Source organism: Myxocyprinus asiaticus, chromosome 8 (assembly GCF_019703515.2).
Source record: "Myxocyprinus asiaticus isolate MX2 ecotype Aquarium Trade chromosome 8, UBuf_Myxa_2, whole genome shotgun sequence".
NCBI lineage: Eukaryota > Metazoa > Chordata > Actinopteri > Cypriniformes > Catostomidae > Myxocyprinus > Myxocyprinus asiaticus.
Genome location: NC_059351.1, coordinates 3,910,689 through 3,928,445, shown reverse-complemented (window position 1 = coordinate 3,928,445; position 17,757 = coordinate 3,910,689). Strand labels below are relative to the sequence as shown.

Here is a 17,757-nt window from a genome sequence, read left to right as displayed (position 1 = left end):
AGACAGCCTGAAGCTGCTGCAGTGCGTTGGCGGTCGGTGTAGACATAGGCTGGGTTTCCCGATAACTAACAACTTAGCTAACATCACTTGTTGTTTTACGATGGAGTAATGCCTGTTTCCCAAACCAGCACATAGATCGCTCGTTATAAAGTAGAACTTAAGTGCTTCGTTACGGGAGCCGTCCAGTCCAATTTGGTGCTGATCACTTTGGCCCGTATGTCTAGGAGTTAGTCTTCTCAACATGAAAATAATGTGGAAATACTGACAAACATGGAAGTTATTTGTAACTTTGTCAAGGCGCTGAAATTTATGAACTATTACAGCATTTAAAGAAATAATGATGCTTTAGTAAGACAGAGTTCCAAATGTATTAATGCTCAATCACAGAGGAGGAGGAAGAGAGCGAGAGGGAATCTCTCATTGCACACTCTCACTCTAATCTCCTTTGTTAACCATTGTAACAAGGTTAAGGAGGCGGCAGGAACCGGACGAAGCATCAAAGTAATATTTTAATGAAAACTTAAAAAACAAAAGCATAAACACACACACACACAGCAGCTGCGTGTGGCTCTCTCTCTCCCGAACTGCCGCATCCGGCTCAGCCTTAACCCTCTCCTTGGCTGATTAGCCGGCCCCGCCCTCCTCCGTCACACTCCTCCCTCCTTTGCCTCAGGCCGGGGAACCCTCTCCTCGGCTGATTAGCCTTGATTGCGCACTCACGGCCCGGCCCGCCCTCCTCCTCTTTTATTTAGGCATATATTTTTTTACGTTTTAGACTGCATGGTCACATTACTCATGTATGTCTTCTTAAATAATCTGTTTAATAAGAACATATTTTTCTGTTGCTATTAAAATTATGCTTATCAAAGAAGGCTAACATAATGTTATACTGTATTAGAGTGTCTTGTAAATTTGGACCTATCCCGTTGCATGCGCAGACTGTGGAGACTGCCTATTTATTTCATAGCGATTTTTTCAACACTATTTTATCCTCTGAAATAGTTTACAATAGCTTTCCAATGATCAAAATATATTAATACAATTTATTAAATGTCCCATTTTCTTTGATAAACTGTGAAAGATGTCAGAAAGATATGTTAAATGTGCACTTAATGGACTTAAGATAGGTTCAAAGTTCTTTAATTTAATCGTTAATTTACGAAAGTTTTTACGAACTACTTAGATAATGATGCTTCAGGGAAACGCGCCTTACAGATCAAGTACTACTTAAGTGCTGCTAATGTCCTGCTTAGTGCCTCGGGAAACCCAGCCCTTGTCTCTTTAAGTAATGTTAACTACAGACCTTATTGTAGATGTTTTAAACAGCATTTTCCATGGAAAATTTGCTTTCCTGGGTGGTCTACAAGTGTATTTCATGAATGACCCGCACTTTTCTTTCAATTCTTTTTGTGTCTGTGTGTGGTTGTCTTTGTATTTGTGTGTATGCATTCATCTGTGTTTAGGAGAGAAAGAAATTTGGTCCTCTGGGCTGGAACATCCGTTATGAATTCAATGACAGCGACAGAGAATGTGCTCTTCTCAACCTAAACCTCTACTGTCAGACAGGACATATACCCTGGGATGCTCTCACATACATCACAGGTGTGTATGTGTGTGTGTTTGTTTGTGTGTGTGTGTGTGTGTGTGTGTGTGTGAGTGTGCGTGTGTGTACGCTGGTTTTACCTACATGGCGAGGATGAAAATAGTTTCACAGTGTAGGCCTCATAATTTGCCACATTGTGAGGACACCTCAACTACCCATCACTGAAAGGGGTTATTAAACATTATAAATGTTTCAATGAAAATTTTATAATGCAAAAAGGTTTGTGTGAGAGTTACTGTATATTTAGAAATATGTTTAGGTTATAGAACATTTCATTAGCTTGGCATGAAAACCATTATGACAATGGAAACCTTATATACACGTAAGCATTAGCAGCTCAAATTCCATGTTTTTTTTTTCTTGTGAGAATGGTTAGATATGATAAATAAACATATTATAAAACTTGCCCTAGCATCAAAGCCCTAGCAAAAATTGCCCTAGCATCAAAGCAGCTATTTAGATAAAAAGTATTTAAATGTAGTAGTAGTAGACCTCAGAGGTCTGCTTTCCTGTACCTTCTCGAATGTATCCAACAATTAAATCAATTTTTAATTAATCAATTTGGATTATTTTTTACTTCTTAAGGTTTATTTTGAAGTTTAGAATGTTTGTTTAGAATTTTCAATACTAGAAAATTACAAAATGACACAAATCAAGGTTTTAAACTGTGTTTAGACTTGGCCCAAATTTTGGTCACAGGGTTGTAAAAATTGCAAACCTTTTATAATGACAAATAAGGAGCCTTTGGTTATAGACAGACAGAGCACTTTCCACATCCTTGTACAGTGCATCTGGAAAGTATTCACAGCGCTTCACTTTTTCCACATTTTGTTATGTTACAGCCTTATTCCAAAATGGATTAAATTCATTATTTTCCTCAAAATTCTACAAACAATACCCCATAATGACAACGTGAAAGAAGTTTGTTTGAAATCTTTGCAAATTTATTAAAAAAAAAATAAAAAAAAAAATCACATGCACATAAGTATTCACAGCCTTTGCCATGACACTCAAAATTGAGCTCAGGTGCATCCTGTTTCCACTGATCATCCTTGAGATGTTTCTACAACTTGATTGGAGTCCACCTGTGGTAAATTCAGTTGATTGGACATGATTTGGAAAGGCACACACCTGTCTATATAAGGTCTCACAGTTAACAGTGCATGTCAGAGCACAAACCAAGCCATGAAGTCCAAGGAATTGTCTGTAGACCTCCGAGACAGGATTGTATCGAGGCACAGATCTGGGGAAGGGTACAGAAAAATTTCTGCAGCATTGAAGGTCCCAATGAGCACAGTGGCCTCCATCATCCGTAAATGGAAGAGGTTTGGAACCACCAGGACTCTTCCTAGAGCTGGCCGCCCGGCCAAACTGAGCGATCGGGGGAGAAGGGCCTTAGTCAGGGAGGTGACCAAGAACCCGATGGTCACTCTGACAGAGCTCCAGCATTTCTCTGTGGAGAGAGGAGAACCTTCCAGAAGAACAACCATCTCTGCAGCACTCCACCAATCAGGCCTTTATGGTAGAGTGGTCAGATGGAAGCCACTCCTCAGTAAAAGGCACATGACAGCCCACCTGGAGTTTGCCAAAAGGCACCTGAAGGACTCTCAGACCATGAGAAACAAAATTATCTGGTCTGATGAAACAAAGAATGAACTCTTTGGCCTGAATGGCAAGCGTCATGTCTGGAGGAAACCAGGCACCGCTCATCATCTGGCCAATACCATCCCTACAGTGAAGCATGGTGGTGGCAGCATCATGCTGTGGGGATGTATTTCAGCGGCAGGAACTGGGAGACTAGTCAGGATCGAGGGAAAGTTGAATGCAGCAATGTACAGACATCCTTGATGAAAACCTGCTCCAGAGCGCTTTGGACCTCAGACTGGGGTGAAGGTTCATCTTCCAACAGGACAACGACCCTAAGCACACAGCCAAGATAACAAAGGAGTGGCTCCGGGACAACGCTGTGAATGTCCTTGAGTGGCCCAGCCAGAGCCCAGACTTGAACCCGACTGAACATCTCTGGAGAGATCTGAAAATGGCTGTGCACCGACGCTCCCCATCCAACCTGATGGAGCTTGAGAGGTCCTGCAAAGAAGAATGGGAGAAACTGCCCAAAAATAGGTGTGCCAAGCTTGTAGCATCATACTCAAAAAGATTTGGGGCTGTAATTGGTGCCAAAGGTGCTTCAACAAAGTATTGAGCAAAGGCTGTGAATACTTATGTACATGTGATTTTTTTTTATAAATTTGCAAAGATTTCAAACAAACTTTTTTCACATTGTCATTATGGGGTATTGTTTGTAGAATTGTGAGGAAAACAATTAATTTAATCCATTTTGGAATAAGGCTGTAACATAACAAAATGTGGAAAAAGTGAAGCGCTGTGAATACTTTCCGGATGCACTGTATTTTTCACTGTCTACATTTCATGTTTTCTAACTTTAAGGAATGTCTGTAATATAATTATCTTAAAATTAACTATCACTGAGATTATTTTAACCTCATTTTTATGCATTCTTTTTAGTATGCTTTATTCTACAGACCATCAGCTGCTGACAGTATATGTTATTAAATTTGGTGCAGCTGGTGTTGTGCAGGGACTATGAAAGAATGTTTCTGTAATGTTGTTATGAGAGGCTTTAGGAAAGACTCATTAAAGAAGCTTCACTCAGTGTCAAACTGTCTCATTAATTCTTTGCAAGCTGCCAGTCAGTGATGCAATAAAATGGAATGTGTTTAAATGTGTTTGTTTTATTGTCTCCGTAGGTGAGATTACATATGGAGGCAGGGTGACAGATGCCTGGGATCAGCGGTGCTTGCATACTATCCTTAAGGTTTTCTTCTCCCCGGCCACATTAGAGGAGGGCTACACCTACTCTAAATCAGGTACACACACACACATACATACTTTTAAGCAATATCACACAAGCGAAAGTGCAGTTGTACTGAATATCAACATGGCTGCAATTTGTGACTGCAATTTATTTATTTCATACAACAGTTCTATAAACAAGAAGTTAACTGGAACAAACTGTTGTATAATGCTTGATATAGACACACATTCACCAACCCTCCTCAAAAACCAAATGTAGTATTCAGACTCTCAAATTGCATAGCATATACGGTATATGCAGTGTGTATTTTTACAATGTTAAAATACTACCTCCTATAACAGTTTAATATGCAGAGACAACTATGTGTAAGTATAAGTACTGTAGGTTGACTTCCCCAAAGAGTGTAAACACTGCGGCACTGTGAGGGGCCCTCCATGTCAACTGCTGGCTCAACCAATGGTGTGAGTTTGGGACATGGCCACCTGTATTAAGCTGTGTAGCTGGGAATTGACTAGTTTGTCTGAACAATGAAGGATGTTCTGGGTAACGAGTCCAACTCAGGAATGTCACTGTTTATTCAACACAAAACAAAAACACATTTGCGACGGTGTAACTTCCATGACAGCAGGTAACACACAAACAGCTTCGGGTGTCTGACTCACTCTCTCTTCACACTCTGAGGTCTGGCCCCTTTTTATTTCCCCCATCTCTCACTGCAAACACAGAAACAAGTAATTATTAGCAATTCATCTCAGGTGCGAACCCTTACCGCTTACTCTCTTCCCAGATGGACGCTCGACCACGCCTCACCTCCACATTCTGAAACACCAAACGCTAGAGCCAAAGCATGTACAGTTAAACATTGCTATTGTATCCCTAAGGTTTTGAGGGGTTTTAAGAGACTTGTTTAGATTCTTACAGACTTCTTTCCTTTGTGCAGGGATTTATTTTGCTCCTGATTCAGACAGCCTGACTGAATATAAGCAACACATTGAGAATCTGCCTCTGATTGATGATCCAGAGATCTTTGGCATGCATGAAAACGCCAACCTGGCATTCCAGGTAACTCGCCTCACCTCACCTACAGTACAGTACACTTGCACAGAGTAACAAACTCAACTTACACCAGTTCTGTAGGATCAGTTATTTGTTTGAGTTCAGTAATTTAGAATTTGAAATTCTGTTTATTATTATAACTAGTTAGATGCCATAACAAATATGGTTAGGTTTTTTATCTAACTCTCCCACTCAAAAACTTTGTATCATTCACAAGTATTCGATCCGGGAACTATTGGGTGAGGTAAGTAAGTAGTCATTTATCAGATGTATCTATTCACAACAACTATTACACATACAGTATTACAAGAAAAATTCCCCTGGAGCCACTGGGTACTTATAAAGTAAGTGCATTGCTCAAGGGCACAATGGTGATGGTTCATGGTTTCACCACCACCAGAAGCTAAGAAGGTCCTTTTAAAGAACTAGGAGTTACAGAAATCATAAAGCTCTTTCACCAATGTGCCGTTAAGTGTAAATTTCCTTAAAAACAAAATGAATGAGCACTTCACACTTTCTTTTTATTTACCTCTAAGTCACTGGTTCTCAAATGTTGGGTCACAACCCAAAAATCATTTGCAGGTCTATTGTTATAGGGTCAAGGACGGCAGGGAAAAAAGTAATGTTGAATGCAGTAAATGAAATGCTACTAACCATATAATCATGCATATTTAGAATACCAAAATCAATAGGCTTATTAAGTTTTAAAAGGGAGGAGAAAATGCTTCCTGTATCTTGTGTTGTTGATGTCAAAGGTTGTGTGTCCAAACAAGCTCTATGGTATTTTGATGCCAATTCAACTATTAGTTGGTAGAAGCTAGCCAAATTAGGTAGATACCAGCATGGACAGGTTGTAATAAGCCCTCATCCTCGAAAACCATGAGTAAAACTACACTGAATACAGATTCAGTTGCAACAAGGATAATCATAGTTTGTGCCTATCAATGCATGGTCACCCCTTGATGTCCAATGTAAAATCTGGGTCCTGAAGCAAATCCACACAGCTTTGGATAAAGAGCACCTGCAAACTGCCATATAACACACACACTCTCTCCATCTTTGAAACAGAGGCAGGAGACAATGACGCTGATCTGTACTATTCTGGAGGTCCAGCCACGCTCCTCTGCAGCAGGTGGAGGGAAGAGTAATGATGAGCTGGTCCATGAGCTGGCAGACTCCATCTTAGCTAGAATCCCTGGTTAGTGTCAAACACAAGTAGCTCCCTGCTCAAAAGCATACTGTCACCTCATTGGTTTTATAACCGATCTTGTGGGCTTGTCTTTTGTATTTTTGTGTGTATACTTGTGTGTGTGTGTGTGTGTGCATCTGAACAGAGAAGTTGGATATGGATGCATCAGTGGAGAGTCTGTTTGTGCAAGACTCCAACGGTAGAGTCAATTCTCTGACCACTGTGCTCGGACAGGAAGTAGACCGATTTAACTTCCTGTTGCGAGTGCTCAAGGTAAGCAAGAGAGTTTTGATTGTAAACTGCAGAGGACAAATTACAGCAGCTAATCAAAGACTAATTATTTATTGATCGCCTACTAATCTTCCTGCTTTGTGTGTGTGTGTGTGTGTGTGTGTGCATTTTTCTGCAAACAGACTTCACTATGTACTCTGCAAAAGGCAATAGCAGGTCTAGTGGTGATGTCAGAAGAAATGGAGAAGATCTATTACAGTTTCCTGAATAACCAGGTTCCTGATCACTGGTCTAATGCTGCTTACCCATCCCTTAAACCTCTTGGCAGCTGGGTTAAAGACCTCACCCTGCGCACAGCTTTTGTAGAGGTACTGTAAATCTTTATATATTCACAGCACAAAGATGTATGCAAGATAATGCAGTCATAACACCCTGTTTTAAAGGCATAGTCCATGCCAAAATGAAAAGACCATTGCTATTTACTTAAACTCATGTCGTTCTAATCCCGTATGCGATTAATTTTTCCATAAAACTGAAATGTGTGTGTGTGTGTGTCTTGGAGCAGAGTTGGATCACAAGGGGTCAGCCTAAGTCTTTCTGGATTTCTGGCTTCTTTTTTCCCCAAGGATTTCTCACAGGTATGTATATTGAATATTAAAATGTAATATTTTACTAAATATTATTTAGTAAATAATATATACAGTAAATAAAGTGTTCCTTTTGTCTCTTAGGGGCACTGCAGAATCACGCACGCAAGTACAACCTGCCCATTGATGAGCTGAATTTTCGTTTCAACATGGTGCCAGTGTACAGAGACCAGTCTCTTGTCACTGAAGCTCTGAAAATCCTCGACCTAGGGAAAGAACTTGACATGGACAAAGAGGTGAGCCTGGATGAAGGGAACACTAATAATTTAGTATTTTAATGTACCATTGACCCTTTTCCACCCTCTCTGAAACAGGCTTTTATTGACATTTTAACTGACTTTTTTTTTTCACATTTCAAACTTACATAAATGTTCCCTTCACATCAGAATCAGAATGAGCTTTATTGCCAAGTATGCTTACACATACAAGGAATTTGTCTTGGTGACAGAAGCTTTGAGTGCACAAACAATACAAGACAGAGATAATAATAATAAAATAAAATAAAAAAAATAGAAAAAAATTAAAAGTGAATAGAAAATATAAGTATATAGAGAAATACACGATAAGACAAAAAATAAATAATTATATATATATATATATATATATATATATATATATATATATATATATATATATATATAACTCAGCAAAAAAAGAAACGTCCCTTTTTCAGGACACTCTATTTTAAAGATAATTTTGTAAAAATCCAAATAACTTTACAGATCTTTATTGTAAAGGGTTTAAACAATGTTTTCCATGCTTGTTCAATGAACCATAAACAGTTAATGAACATGCACCTGTAGAACGGTCGTTAAGACACTAACAGCTTACAGACAGTAGGCAATTAAGGTCACAGTTATAAAAACTTAGGACGCTAAAGAAACATTTCTACTGACTCTGAAAAACACCAAAAGAAAGATGCCCAGGGTCCCTGCTCGTCTCCGTGAACGTGCCTTAGGCATGCTGCATGGAGGCATGAGGACTGTAGATGTGGCCAAGGCAATAAATTGCAATGTCCGTACTGTGAGATGCCTAAGACAGCGCTACAGGGAGACAGGAAGGACAGCTGATCGTCCTCGCAGTGGCAGACCATGTGTAACAACACCTGCACAGGATCGGCACATCCGAATATCACACCTGCAGAACAGGTACAAGATGGCAACAACAACTGCCCGAGTTACACCAGGAACGCCAAATCCCTCCATCAGTGCTCAGACTGTCTGCAATAGGCTGAGAGAGGCTGGACTAAGGGCTTGTAGGCCTGTTGTAAGGCAGGTCCTTACCAGACATCACCGGCAACAATGTCACCTATGGGCACAAACCCACCTTCACTGGACCAGACAGGACTGGCAAAAAGTGCTCTTTACTGACGAGTCGCAGTTTTGTCTCACCAGGGGTGATGGTCGGACTCGCGTTTATTGTCAAAGGAATGAGCGTTACACCGAGGCCTGTACTCTGGAGCGGGATCGATTTGGAGGTGGAGGGTCTGTCATGGTCTGGGGCGGTGTGTCACAGCATCATCGGACTGAGCTTGTTGTCATTGCAGGCAATCTCAATGCTGTGCGTTACAGGGAAGACATCCTCCTCCCTCATGTGGTACCCTTCCTGCAGGCTCATCCTGACATGACCCTCCAGCATGACAATGGCACCAGCCATGCTCGTTCTATGTGTGATTTCCTGCAAGACAGGAATGTCAGTGTTCTGCCATGGCCAGCGAAGAGCCCAGATCTCAATCCCATTGAGCACGCCTGGGACCTGTTGGATCGGATGGTGAGGGCTAGGGCCATTCCCCCCAGAAATGTCCAGGAACTTGCAAGTGCCTTGGTGGAAGAGTGGGGTAATATCTCACAGCAAGAACTGGCAAATCTGGTGAAGTCCATGAGGAGGAGGTGCACTGCAGTACTTAATGCAGCTGGTGGCCACACCAGATACTGACTGTTACTTTTGACCCCCCCTTTGTTCAGGGACACATTATTCCATTTCTGTTAGTCACATGTCTGTGAAACTTGTTCAGTTTATGTCTTAGTTGTTGAATCTTTTTATGTTCATACAAATATTTACACATGTTAAGTTTGCTGAAAATAAAAGCAGTTGAAAGTGAGAGGACGTTTCTTTTTTTGCTGAGTTTTATATATATACGTATGTACAAATACAAATCTGTTACATACAGATGCAAGGGAATGTATGGCAGAAGAAGTAGGGTATGTTGGATAAATATAAATAGACTAAGCTGTGTATTGCACATAATATTGCTCAATGGGGCAGTTTTAACTGTTCATGAGATGGATAGCCTGAGGGAAAAAACTGTTCCTGTGCCTGATAGTTCTGGTTCTCAGTACTCTGTAGGACTGTCCAGAAGGTAACAGTTCAAAAAGGTAGTGGGCTGGGTGAGTGGGGTCCACAGTGATTTTTCCAGCCCTTTTCCTCTCTCTGGAAGTGTACAGTTCTTCAAGGGAAGGCAGGGGGCAACCAATAATCCACTCAGTCCAAACTGTCCTTTGTTGTCTTCTGATGTCCGATTTCGTAGCTGAACCAAACCAGACAGTTATAGAAGTGCAGAGGACAGACTCAATGACTGCTGAGTAGAACTGTATCAGCAGTGCCTGTGGCAGGTTGAACTTCCTCAGCTGGCGAAGGAAGTACAACCTCTGCTGGGCCTTTTTCACAGTGGAGTCAATATGGGTCTCCCACTTCAGGTCCTGTGAAATGGTAGAGCCCAGGAACCTGAATGACTCCACTGCTGCCACAGTGCTGTTCAGAATGGTGAGAGGCGTTGATGCTGGGGTGTTCACTAAAGTCCACTATCATCTCCACTGAGTGTGTTCAGCTCCAGGTTGTTTTGACTGCACCAGTGAACCAGCTGTTCAACCTCCCTTTTGTATGCAGATTCATTGTCATCTTGGATGAGGCCAATGACAGTAGTGTTGTCTGCAAACTTCAGGAGCTTGACAGAGGATCCTTGGCAGTGCAGTCATTGGTATACAGGGAGAAGAGTAGTGGGGAGAGCACATATCCCTGGGTGGCACCAGTGCTGATCGTACAGGTGCTGGAAGTGAATTCCCCCAGTCTCACTAGCTGCTACCTGTCTGTCAGAAAGCTGGTGATCCACTGACAGATAGACATGGAAACAGAGAATTTATGTAATTTAGTCCGGAGAATAGCTGGGATGATGGTGTTGAAAGCCGAACTGAATTCCACAAAAAGGATCCTTGCATATGTCCTTGGTCTATCCAGATGTTGCAGGATATGATGCAATCCCATGTTGACTGCATCATCCACAGACCTGTTTGCTCGATAAGCAAATTGAAGGGGATCTAGAAAGGGTCCAGTGATGTCCTTCAGGTGGGCCAACACCAGTCTCTCAAATGACTTCATGACCACAGACATCAGAGCGACGGGTCTGTAGTCATTAAGTCCTGTGATTTTGGGTTTCTTTGGGACAGGAATGATGGTGGAGTTTTTGAAGCAGCAGGAAACTTCACACTGCTCCAGTGATCTGTTGAAGATCTGTGTGAAGATGGGGGCTAGTTGGTCAGCACAGGATTTTAGACAAGTGGGTAAAATACTATCTGGGGCTGTGCTTTCCTTGTCTTTTGTTTCCGGAACAAATATAAAGCCAAAATAGAAAAGCCATGTGTGAAAAACCAAGTACAACTTATGATTCAATAGCTTGTAGAATGACCTTTTTCAGCAATAACTTCAAGTAATCGTTTTCTGTATGACTTTATCAGTCTCTCACATCGTTGTGGAGGAATTTTGGCCCACTTTTCTTTACAACGTTGCTTCAGTTCTTTGAGGTTTGTGGGCATATGTTTATGCACAGCTCTCTTAAGGTCCCACCACAGCATTTCAATCGGGTTGAGGTCTGGACTTTGACTGGGTCATTGCAACACCTTGATTCTTTTCTTTTTCAGCCATTCTGTTGTAGATTTGCTGGTGTGCTTTGGATCATTGGCCTGTTGCATGACCCAATTTCGGCAAAGCTTTAGCTGTCAGACAGATGGCCTCACATTTGACTCTAGAATACTTTGGTATACAGAGTTCATGGTCAACCCAAAGACTGCAAGGTGCCCAGGTCCTGTGGCAGCAAAACAAGCCCAAATCATCACCCCTCCACCACCGTGCTTGACAGTTGGTATGAGGTGTTTTTGCTGATATGCTGTGTTTGGTTTTCGCCAAACGTGGTGCTGTGCATTATGGCCAAAAATTTCCACTTTGGTGTCGTCTGTCCAAAGGACATTGTTCCAGAAGTCTTGTGGTTTGTTCAGATGCAACTTTTCAAACCTAAGCCATGCTGCCATGTTTGTTTTAAAGAGAAGAGGCTTTCTCCTGGCAACCCTTCCAAACAAACCATACTTCTTCAGTCTTTTTCTAATTGTACTGTCATGAAATTTAACATTTAACATGCTAGCTGAGGCCTGTAGAGTCTGAGATGTAGCTCTTGGGTTTTTTGCAATTTCTCTGTGCACTGCACGGTCTGACCTTGGGGTGAATTTGCTGGGACATCCACTCCTGGAAAGATTGGCAACTGTCTTGAATGTTTTTCACTTGTGAATAATCTTTCTCACTGTAGAATGATGGACTTTAAATTGTTTGGAAATGGCCTTATAACCCTTCCCAGATTGATGGGCAGCAACAATTGCTTCTCTAAGATCATTGCTGATGTCTTTCCTCCTTGGCATTGTGTTAACATACACCTGAATGCTCCAGACCAGCAAACTGTTAAAACTTCAGCTTTTATAGAGGTGGTCACACTTGCTGATGATCAGTTAATCAAGAGCATTTGATTAGCAGAACCTGGCTACTACTTAGCCTCTTAATTCCTTTGGATGTACTTAATTTTTCACACATGGATTCTACATTTTGGCTTTATTTTTGTTAAATAAATCATGACACAATCAATATGTCATGTGTTGTTGTTCATCTGAGGTTGTATTTACCTAATTTTAAGACCTGCTAAGGGCCAGATGATTTTTATTATGTCTTGATACGTAAAATCATAGAATTCAAGGAGGGTGTACTTTATTTTTCCCATGACTGTATGTTAAATGAGCCCTAGTAGGAATGCACATATCCTCACAGAAACTGATATATGATGTCACAGTATCTATGAGCTCGTCCTGATTGGTTTCTGCAGCCTCAAATAAACTCCAATCTGTGTAGTCAAAGCAGGTTTGTAGTTCCATCTCTGCTTCATTGGTCTATTTCTTTACAGTCTTTACTACAGGTTTAGCTGATTTTAGTTTCTGCCTGTAGGTTGGAAGAAGATGAACCAGACAGAGATCAGAGTGTCTCAAAGCTGCTCTATGGACAGAGCGATATGCACCCTTTATTGTTGTATAGCAATGATCCAGTGTATTTCTGTCTCTGGTGGGGCATGTAATGTGCTGTCTGTATTTTGGCAGTTCATGGGTGAGGCTGGCTTTGTTAAAATCTCCAAGAATAATAATAAGTGAGTCCGGGTATTGTTCCATGTCTGTGACCTGATCAGCCAGCTGTTGCAGCGCTGCGTTCACGCACGCGTGTGGAGGAATATAAACACTCACCAGAATAAATGAGGAAAGAGTAGAAAGGCTTACAGTTGATAAAGAGCACTTCCAAATTAGGTCAGCACATCTTCTTTAACGTTGTTACATCTGTACACCAACTTTCATTGATGTAAAAGCATGTTCCACCGCCTCTCGTTTTCCCCATTAACTCCGCGATGCGATCCGCTCTGAACAGCTGAAAGCCCTGCAGATGTAATGCGCTGTCCGGAATGGCTTCACTCAGTCAGGTTTCTCTGAAGCAAGTTTGAAAAGTCCTTGTTTGTACGGGTGAGGAGATGTAGTTCGTCCATTTTGTTAGGGAGAGAGCAGAGATTCATTAGATGAATACTCGGCAGCACTGTTCGAAAGCCTCACTGATGGAGCTTGACCAGCGTGCCGGCTCACTTCCCTCGCCTGCATCTCATAGCCTGCTTAAACAACACTGCTGCGCCTCTGACTAAAATGTTCAGCAAAACGTCCAAATAGTCCAAAACCGGGAAAAGATTGTCTGGTATGTGCTGCCGAATGTTCAGCAGTTCGTCCCTGGTAAAGCTGATTAGAAAAAAATTACTAAATACAGGACAAACATACAAAAACAACAAAAGCTCCACACCGAGGCTGCCATCCATGGCGCCATCTTGGTGTACATGTGAAATAAATTACAGCGTGTTCTCGTTTACAGTGCCCCGTCCTTCACCAACAGCATCTTTGCAAAGTCTGCAGTACATTGTAGCTGGTTCACAAAACACTTCTGCGCTAAAATTTGCCACAAAGTTTTAGGTAACATTGACATGATCAGGTACCTTGTTAAAAATACAATTGTTTCCAACAAGTGGTAACTCATTTCTAACGTTGGGATCCTTCTGTAGAAAGCTATGCAGAATTTGCAGCACATAGTTTGACAGACTTTCCTGCATTTTACTCATATTGTTTGGTGTTTATTAACAATATCCTTTTCCCTCCTAATTATTGCTTATCGGCAGGCCAAGTTGGTGGACTTTGAATATGCGTTGTTGACGTGTAAGTGTGGATTTCTCACATCCAGCGAAATCCAGCGAATTCAATAAATGTTTTTTATTTGTTTTTTGGCATTGAGCTCTAAAACTTTAAGTATGTTTTCATAGTGCTGTATATTGAACTGTTTTATATCAAACAATCAAGAAAATTTTAGTTCTCAGCATATGACCCCTAAATTAAATCGTAAATCATGAATGGAGTCCATACTGTGTTGTCTTTTTCTATAGCTTCCCACTATAGAAGACGGGGTGTTGGTTCATGGAATGTTCATGGATGCTTGTCGCTGGGATGACACAAACATGGTTATTGAAGATGCGTTGTCAAGGGTGATGAACCCCATGCTGCCCGTGGTGCATTTTGAACCTCAGCAAAACTATGTTCCTGAACCCGCCCTCTACCAGGCACCACTGTACAAGACCTCCGCTCGAGCTGGAACTCTGTCTACTACAGGTCATTTTCGCCCCTTGTGTGAAGTTTTACATATTTACCATCAGTTCTCTAGAAAGACATATTTACACAGCATTTACTTGACAGTTCAACAGTAACAGTTAATGTTCTTTATCAGTTTTGAAATTTACCTCTCAAATTTGTAACATGTTGGACCGTCATGTTTTTCATTTATTTGCATCCATTTAATTCTATTTTTTATCTGTCTATTAGGACACTCTACAAATTTTGTGGTAACTGTGATGTTGCCATCCAACCGGCCCAGTGACTACTGGATCTCAAAAGCCTCTGCACTACTTTGCCAACTCAATGAGTGAGCACAGCTGCAGGATATGCTTTACTTTTCCTAAGTGATATAAAAATCAGCTGTAAGTGAAACAAAAAGTACACTGAACATGCCTCTTGCATATTGTTCACAATAAACAAAAAGCCATAATTAAAAAGCAAATTCTTCAGTAAAATACATTGACTCGTCTGAAACTCTTTAAATTGTTTAATCATTGTTTTATAGCTATATTTTCTAACAAATATGACATATCCCCAGTGTTTATGCATTATTTGTACATATTAAAACAGAGCACAGGTTCTGAATGAAGTCACAGAATAATGGCACTAAGATTACGTGAACAACTGGTAAGGAAACAGAAACATAGCAAAGAATGTAATTAATTTTGGAGAGAAGCTTATTTATTTCTAAAATAATACAATTAAATGATGCCAATATAGCATTACTAAGGCCAAGGAATAACAAAAAAGGGCTTATGGGCCAAAGGAATTATGCCCACCTGACATAGGATTAAAAAGATTTGTATTGCTGCACAAAAACCTCACAGACACATTTCTAGCTGTATACTGTATTTTTGTATTATCTTAAACTTGTCCAAAAAAAAAAAATTATAAAAAAAAATGAAATGCTATTGTGATTAAAGTCTTTTAAGACTCGGTTTGATGCAGACATGAGAATGGTGCATCTGCCTCATGCTGGTCATGGAACAGTTGGGCAATGTACATCACCCCCACCAGAATGCGGAAGAATGGGTCTCCTGCTCACCTGCAAACATCCTAACTGCCTCTTGCTGTTCCTCGTTGGGTGACCTACTGACTCGCCCTCCACTGCAAGACACCCTGGCTGGTTTTCTGTTCTTCACCTGGCCTCGTCATTCACAAGAACCAGGTGCACCAATTGAGCAGGATCAGATACACAAGTTAAAGGAATGTTCCGGGTTCAGTACAAGTTAAGCACTATCGACAGCTTTTGTGGCATAATGTTGAACTTGCCTACCATGCATGAAGTTACAATGGTAATATAACATTAAATAACCATGATCCTGAATTCTGTTGCTTGCGTGTGTGTGTGTGTGTGTGTGTGTGTGTGTGTGTGTGTGTGTACATGTTTATACTACATTGTGGGGACCAAATGTCCCCACAAGGATAGTTAAACCTGAGATCACCTACCTTGTGGGGCCCAGCCAGCAGTCCCCATGAGGGAATTTTTGTTTTTGTTTTTATGTAAAAATGCAAAAAAGTTTCTGTGAGGGTTAGGTTTAGGTGTATGGTTAGGGAATAGAAATTATCGTTAGATCTGTATAAAATCCATCAAATGCATGGAAGTCTATGGAGAGTCCCCACAATGATATAAAAACAAGTTTGTGTGTGTGCGTGTGTGTGTTTACATGTTTGTGTCTGGCACACTTTCATGAACTTGATTTGTTAAAAACCTGTTGCGGTTTGTTTGAATGGCTCAACATAGCAACATTGGCTCAACCAATGGCAAAAGTTTGGAGAGGGGCTACCTGTTTTACTGAACAACTGAAGATGGACAAGTGTTTGGGAAACGTGTTTGGAAACATAAAAAATAAATCATTATTTTTATTATTCTGTTTTAAAAGTGCCTCGGAGTAATAAAGGCATATTATACATTTTGGTAAGAAACACATCAAAATTTTACTGTGAAAATCTTGAGTAAAAAGCTAAGAAAGGTTAGAAACTACATGAGGGTGAGTAAATTATGGCAATTTTATTTTTTACAATTTAACCCAAAACCAGACCAAATCAACCTGCTGGTTTTATCTGTGAAATAATTTAAAATCTGATCAATGAAAAGCTTTCAGCCATGGTAGGACTGAACTATTTTAATTACTGTGCACCTGTTTACTAAACAGTTATTTAAGTTGACAGTGTTCACCATTTTATTAATTAACATGGTCAGAACTTTCATTCCAGCGTGTTAACTGACCAAATTGTTAATGTGCATAGTGAAATACTTTTAGATTTAACTTCTGTATGATCGTACTAATTTGGTAACCTGATCTCGATCTCATGAAAATTCGTGAATAATTTACGAGTTGGCTATTTCGTATGGTCTCGCATGATGTTGTTCGCATAAAGTTCCATGCACCTATTCATATTATGCTCTTACCCAAACCCCTTATCTAAACTTAACCAATCAGTAGAGTGTGTAAACATGATAGGAATCTGTTGTGTGTGACAGAAGCAAGTAATTGCCACGTATTAGATGGAAATGATGTCCAGCGACATCATTGGCAGTAGTGAAAGTTGTAGGAATTCAAACAAGTGCAGTCGCACAATATCATACGAATTAGCCAAATTTAGAACAGTCGTATGAATCCAGATGATTTTGCCTTGAGAGTGTGTTGGTTAATAAAAATTAAATTGTCCATTGTTAGTTCATTTCAGTTCATAGTGCATTAACTAATGTTAACAAGTACAACTTTTGATTTAAAAAATGTATATGTTGAAATGAATATTAACTAAGATTAACACATGCTTAAACATTATTGTTCATTGTAAGTTCATGTTTACTAATGTTGTTAACTAATGTTAACAAATGGAACCTTATTGTATAGTGTTACCAACAGTTGTAATATAGATCAACATGATCATTTTCCACCCTCTCTGTGACCTGTAGAATTCAACAGGCTGTTTTTGGAACAAGCAAGTGGACACCCTGTAGATTGACCGAGACAACAGTCCTTTTCATCATAATCACGGCCTTAAACAAGACACAATGGTGTACTGGAAGCATTATGAATTAAAGTATCCACTAAATGGCAAATGATCAGTTATGTCTCTTTTGCAGAGTAAGTTTGATACATTGGACCCAGAATTGCCGAGTAGGCAGGTGAACAAATTTGCTAAATATGTCAGCCAGCTTGAGAAATTACTGCTGCCAAACAATGTTG

General features: G+C 40.4%; 1 protein-coding gene across 1 annotated transcript in view; it reads left to right on the top strand.

Moving 5' to 3' along the window:
* Positions 1-14,978, top strand: part of dnah6 (dynein, axonemal, heavy chain 6) — a 105,387-nt gene extending 90,409 nt beyond the window's left edge. Inside the window, exons 69-78 of the mRNA XM_051704715.1 lie at positions 1,464-1,602; positions 4,372-4,491; positions 5,380-5,501; positions 6,564-6,693; positions 6,830-6,957; positions 7,098-7,283; positions 7,481-7,553; positions 7,647-7,798; positions 14,335-14,557; positions 14,768-14,978. Of these exons, the coding sequence (XP_051560675.1) occupies positions 1,464-1,602; positions 4,372-4,491; positions 5,380-5,501; positions 6,564-6,693; positions 6,830-6,957; positions 7,098-7,283; positions 7,481-7,553; positions 7,647-7,798; positions 14,335-14,557; positions 14,768-14,871 (1,377 nt within the window). The 3' untranslated portion in view covers positions 14,872-14,978. The remainder of the gene's footprint in view (positions 1-1,463; positions 1,603-4,371; positions 4,492-5,379; positions 5,502-6,563; positions 6,694-6,829; positions 6,958-7,097; positions 7,284-7,480; positions 7,554-7,646; positions 7,799-14,334; positions 14,558-14,767) is intronic.
* Positions 14,979-17,757: the final 2,779 nt, after the last annotated feature.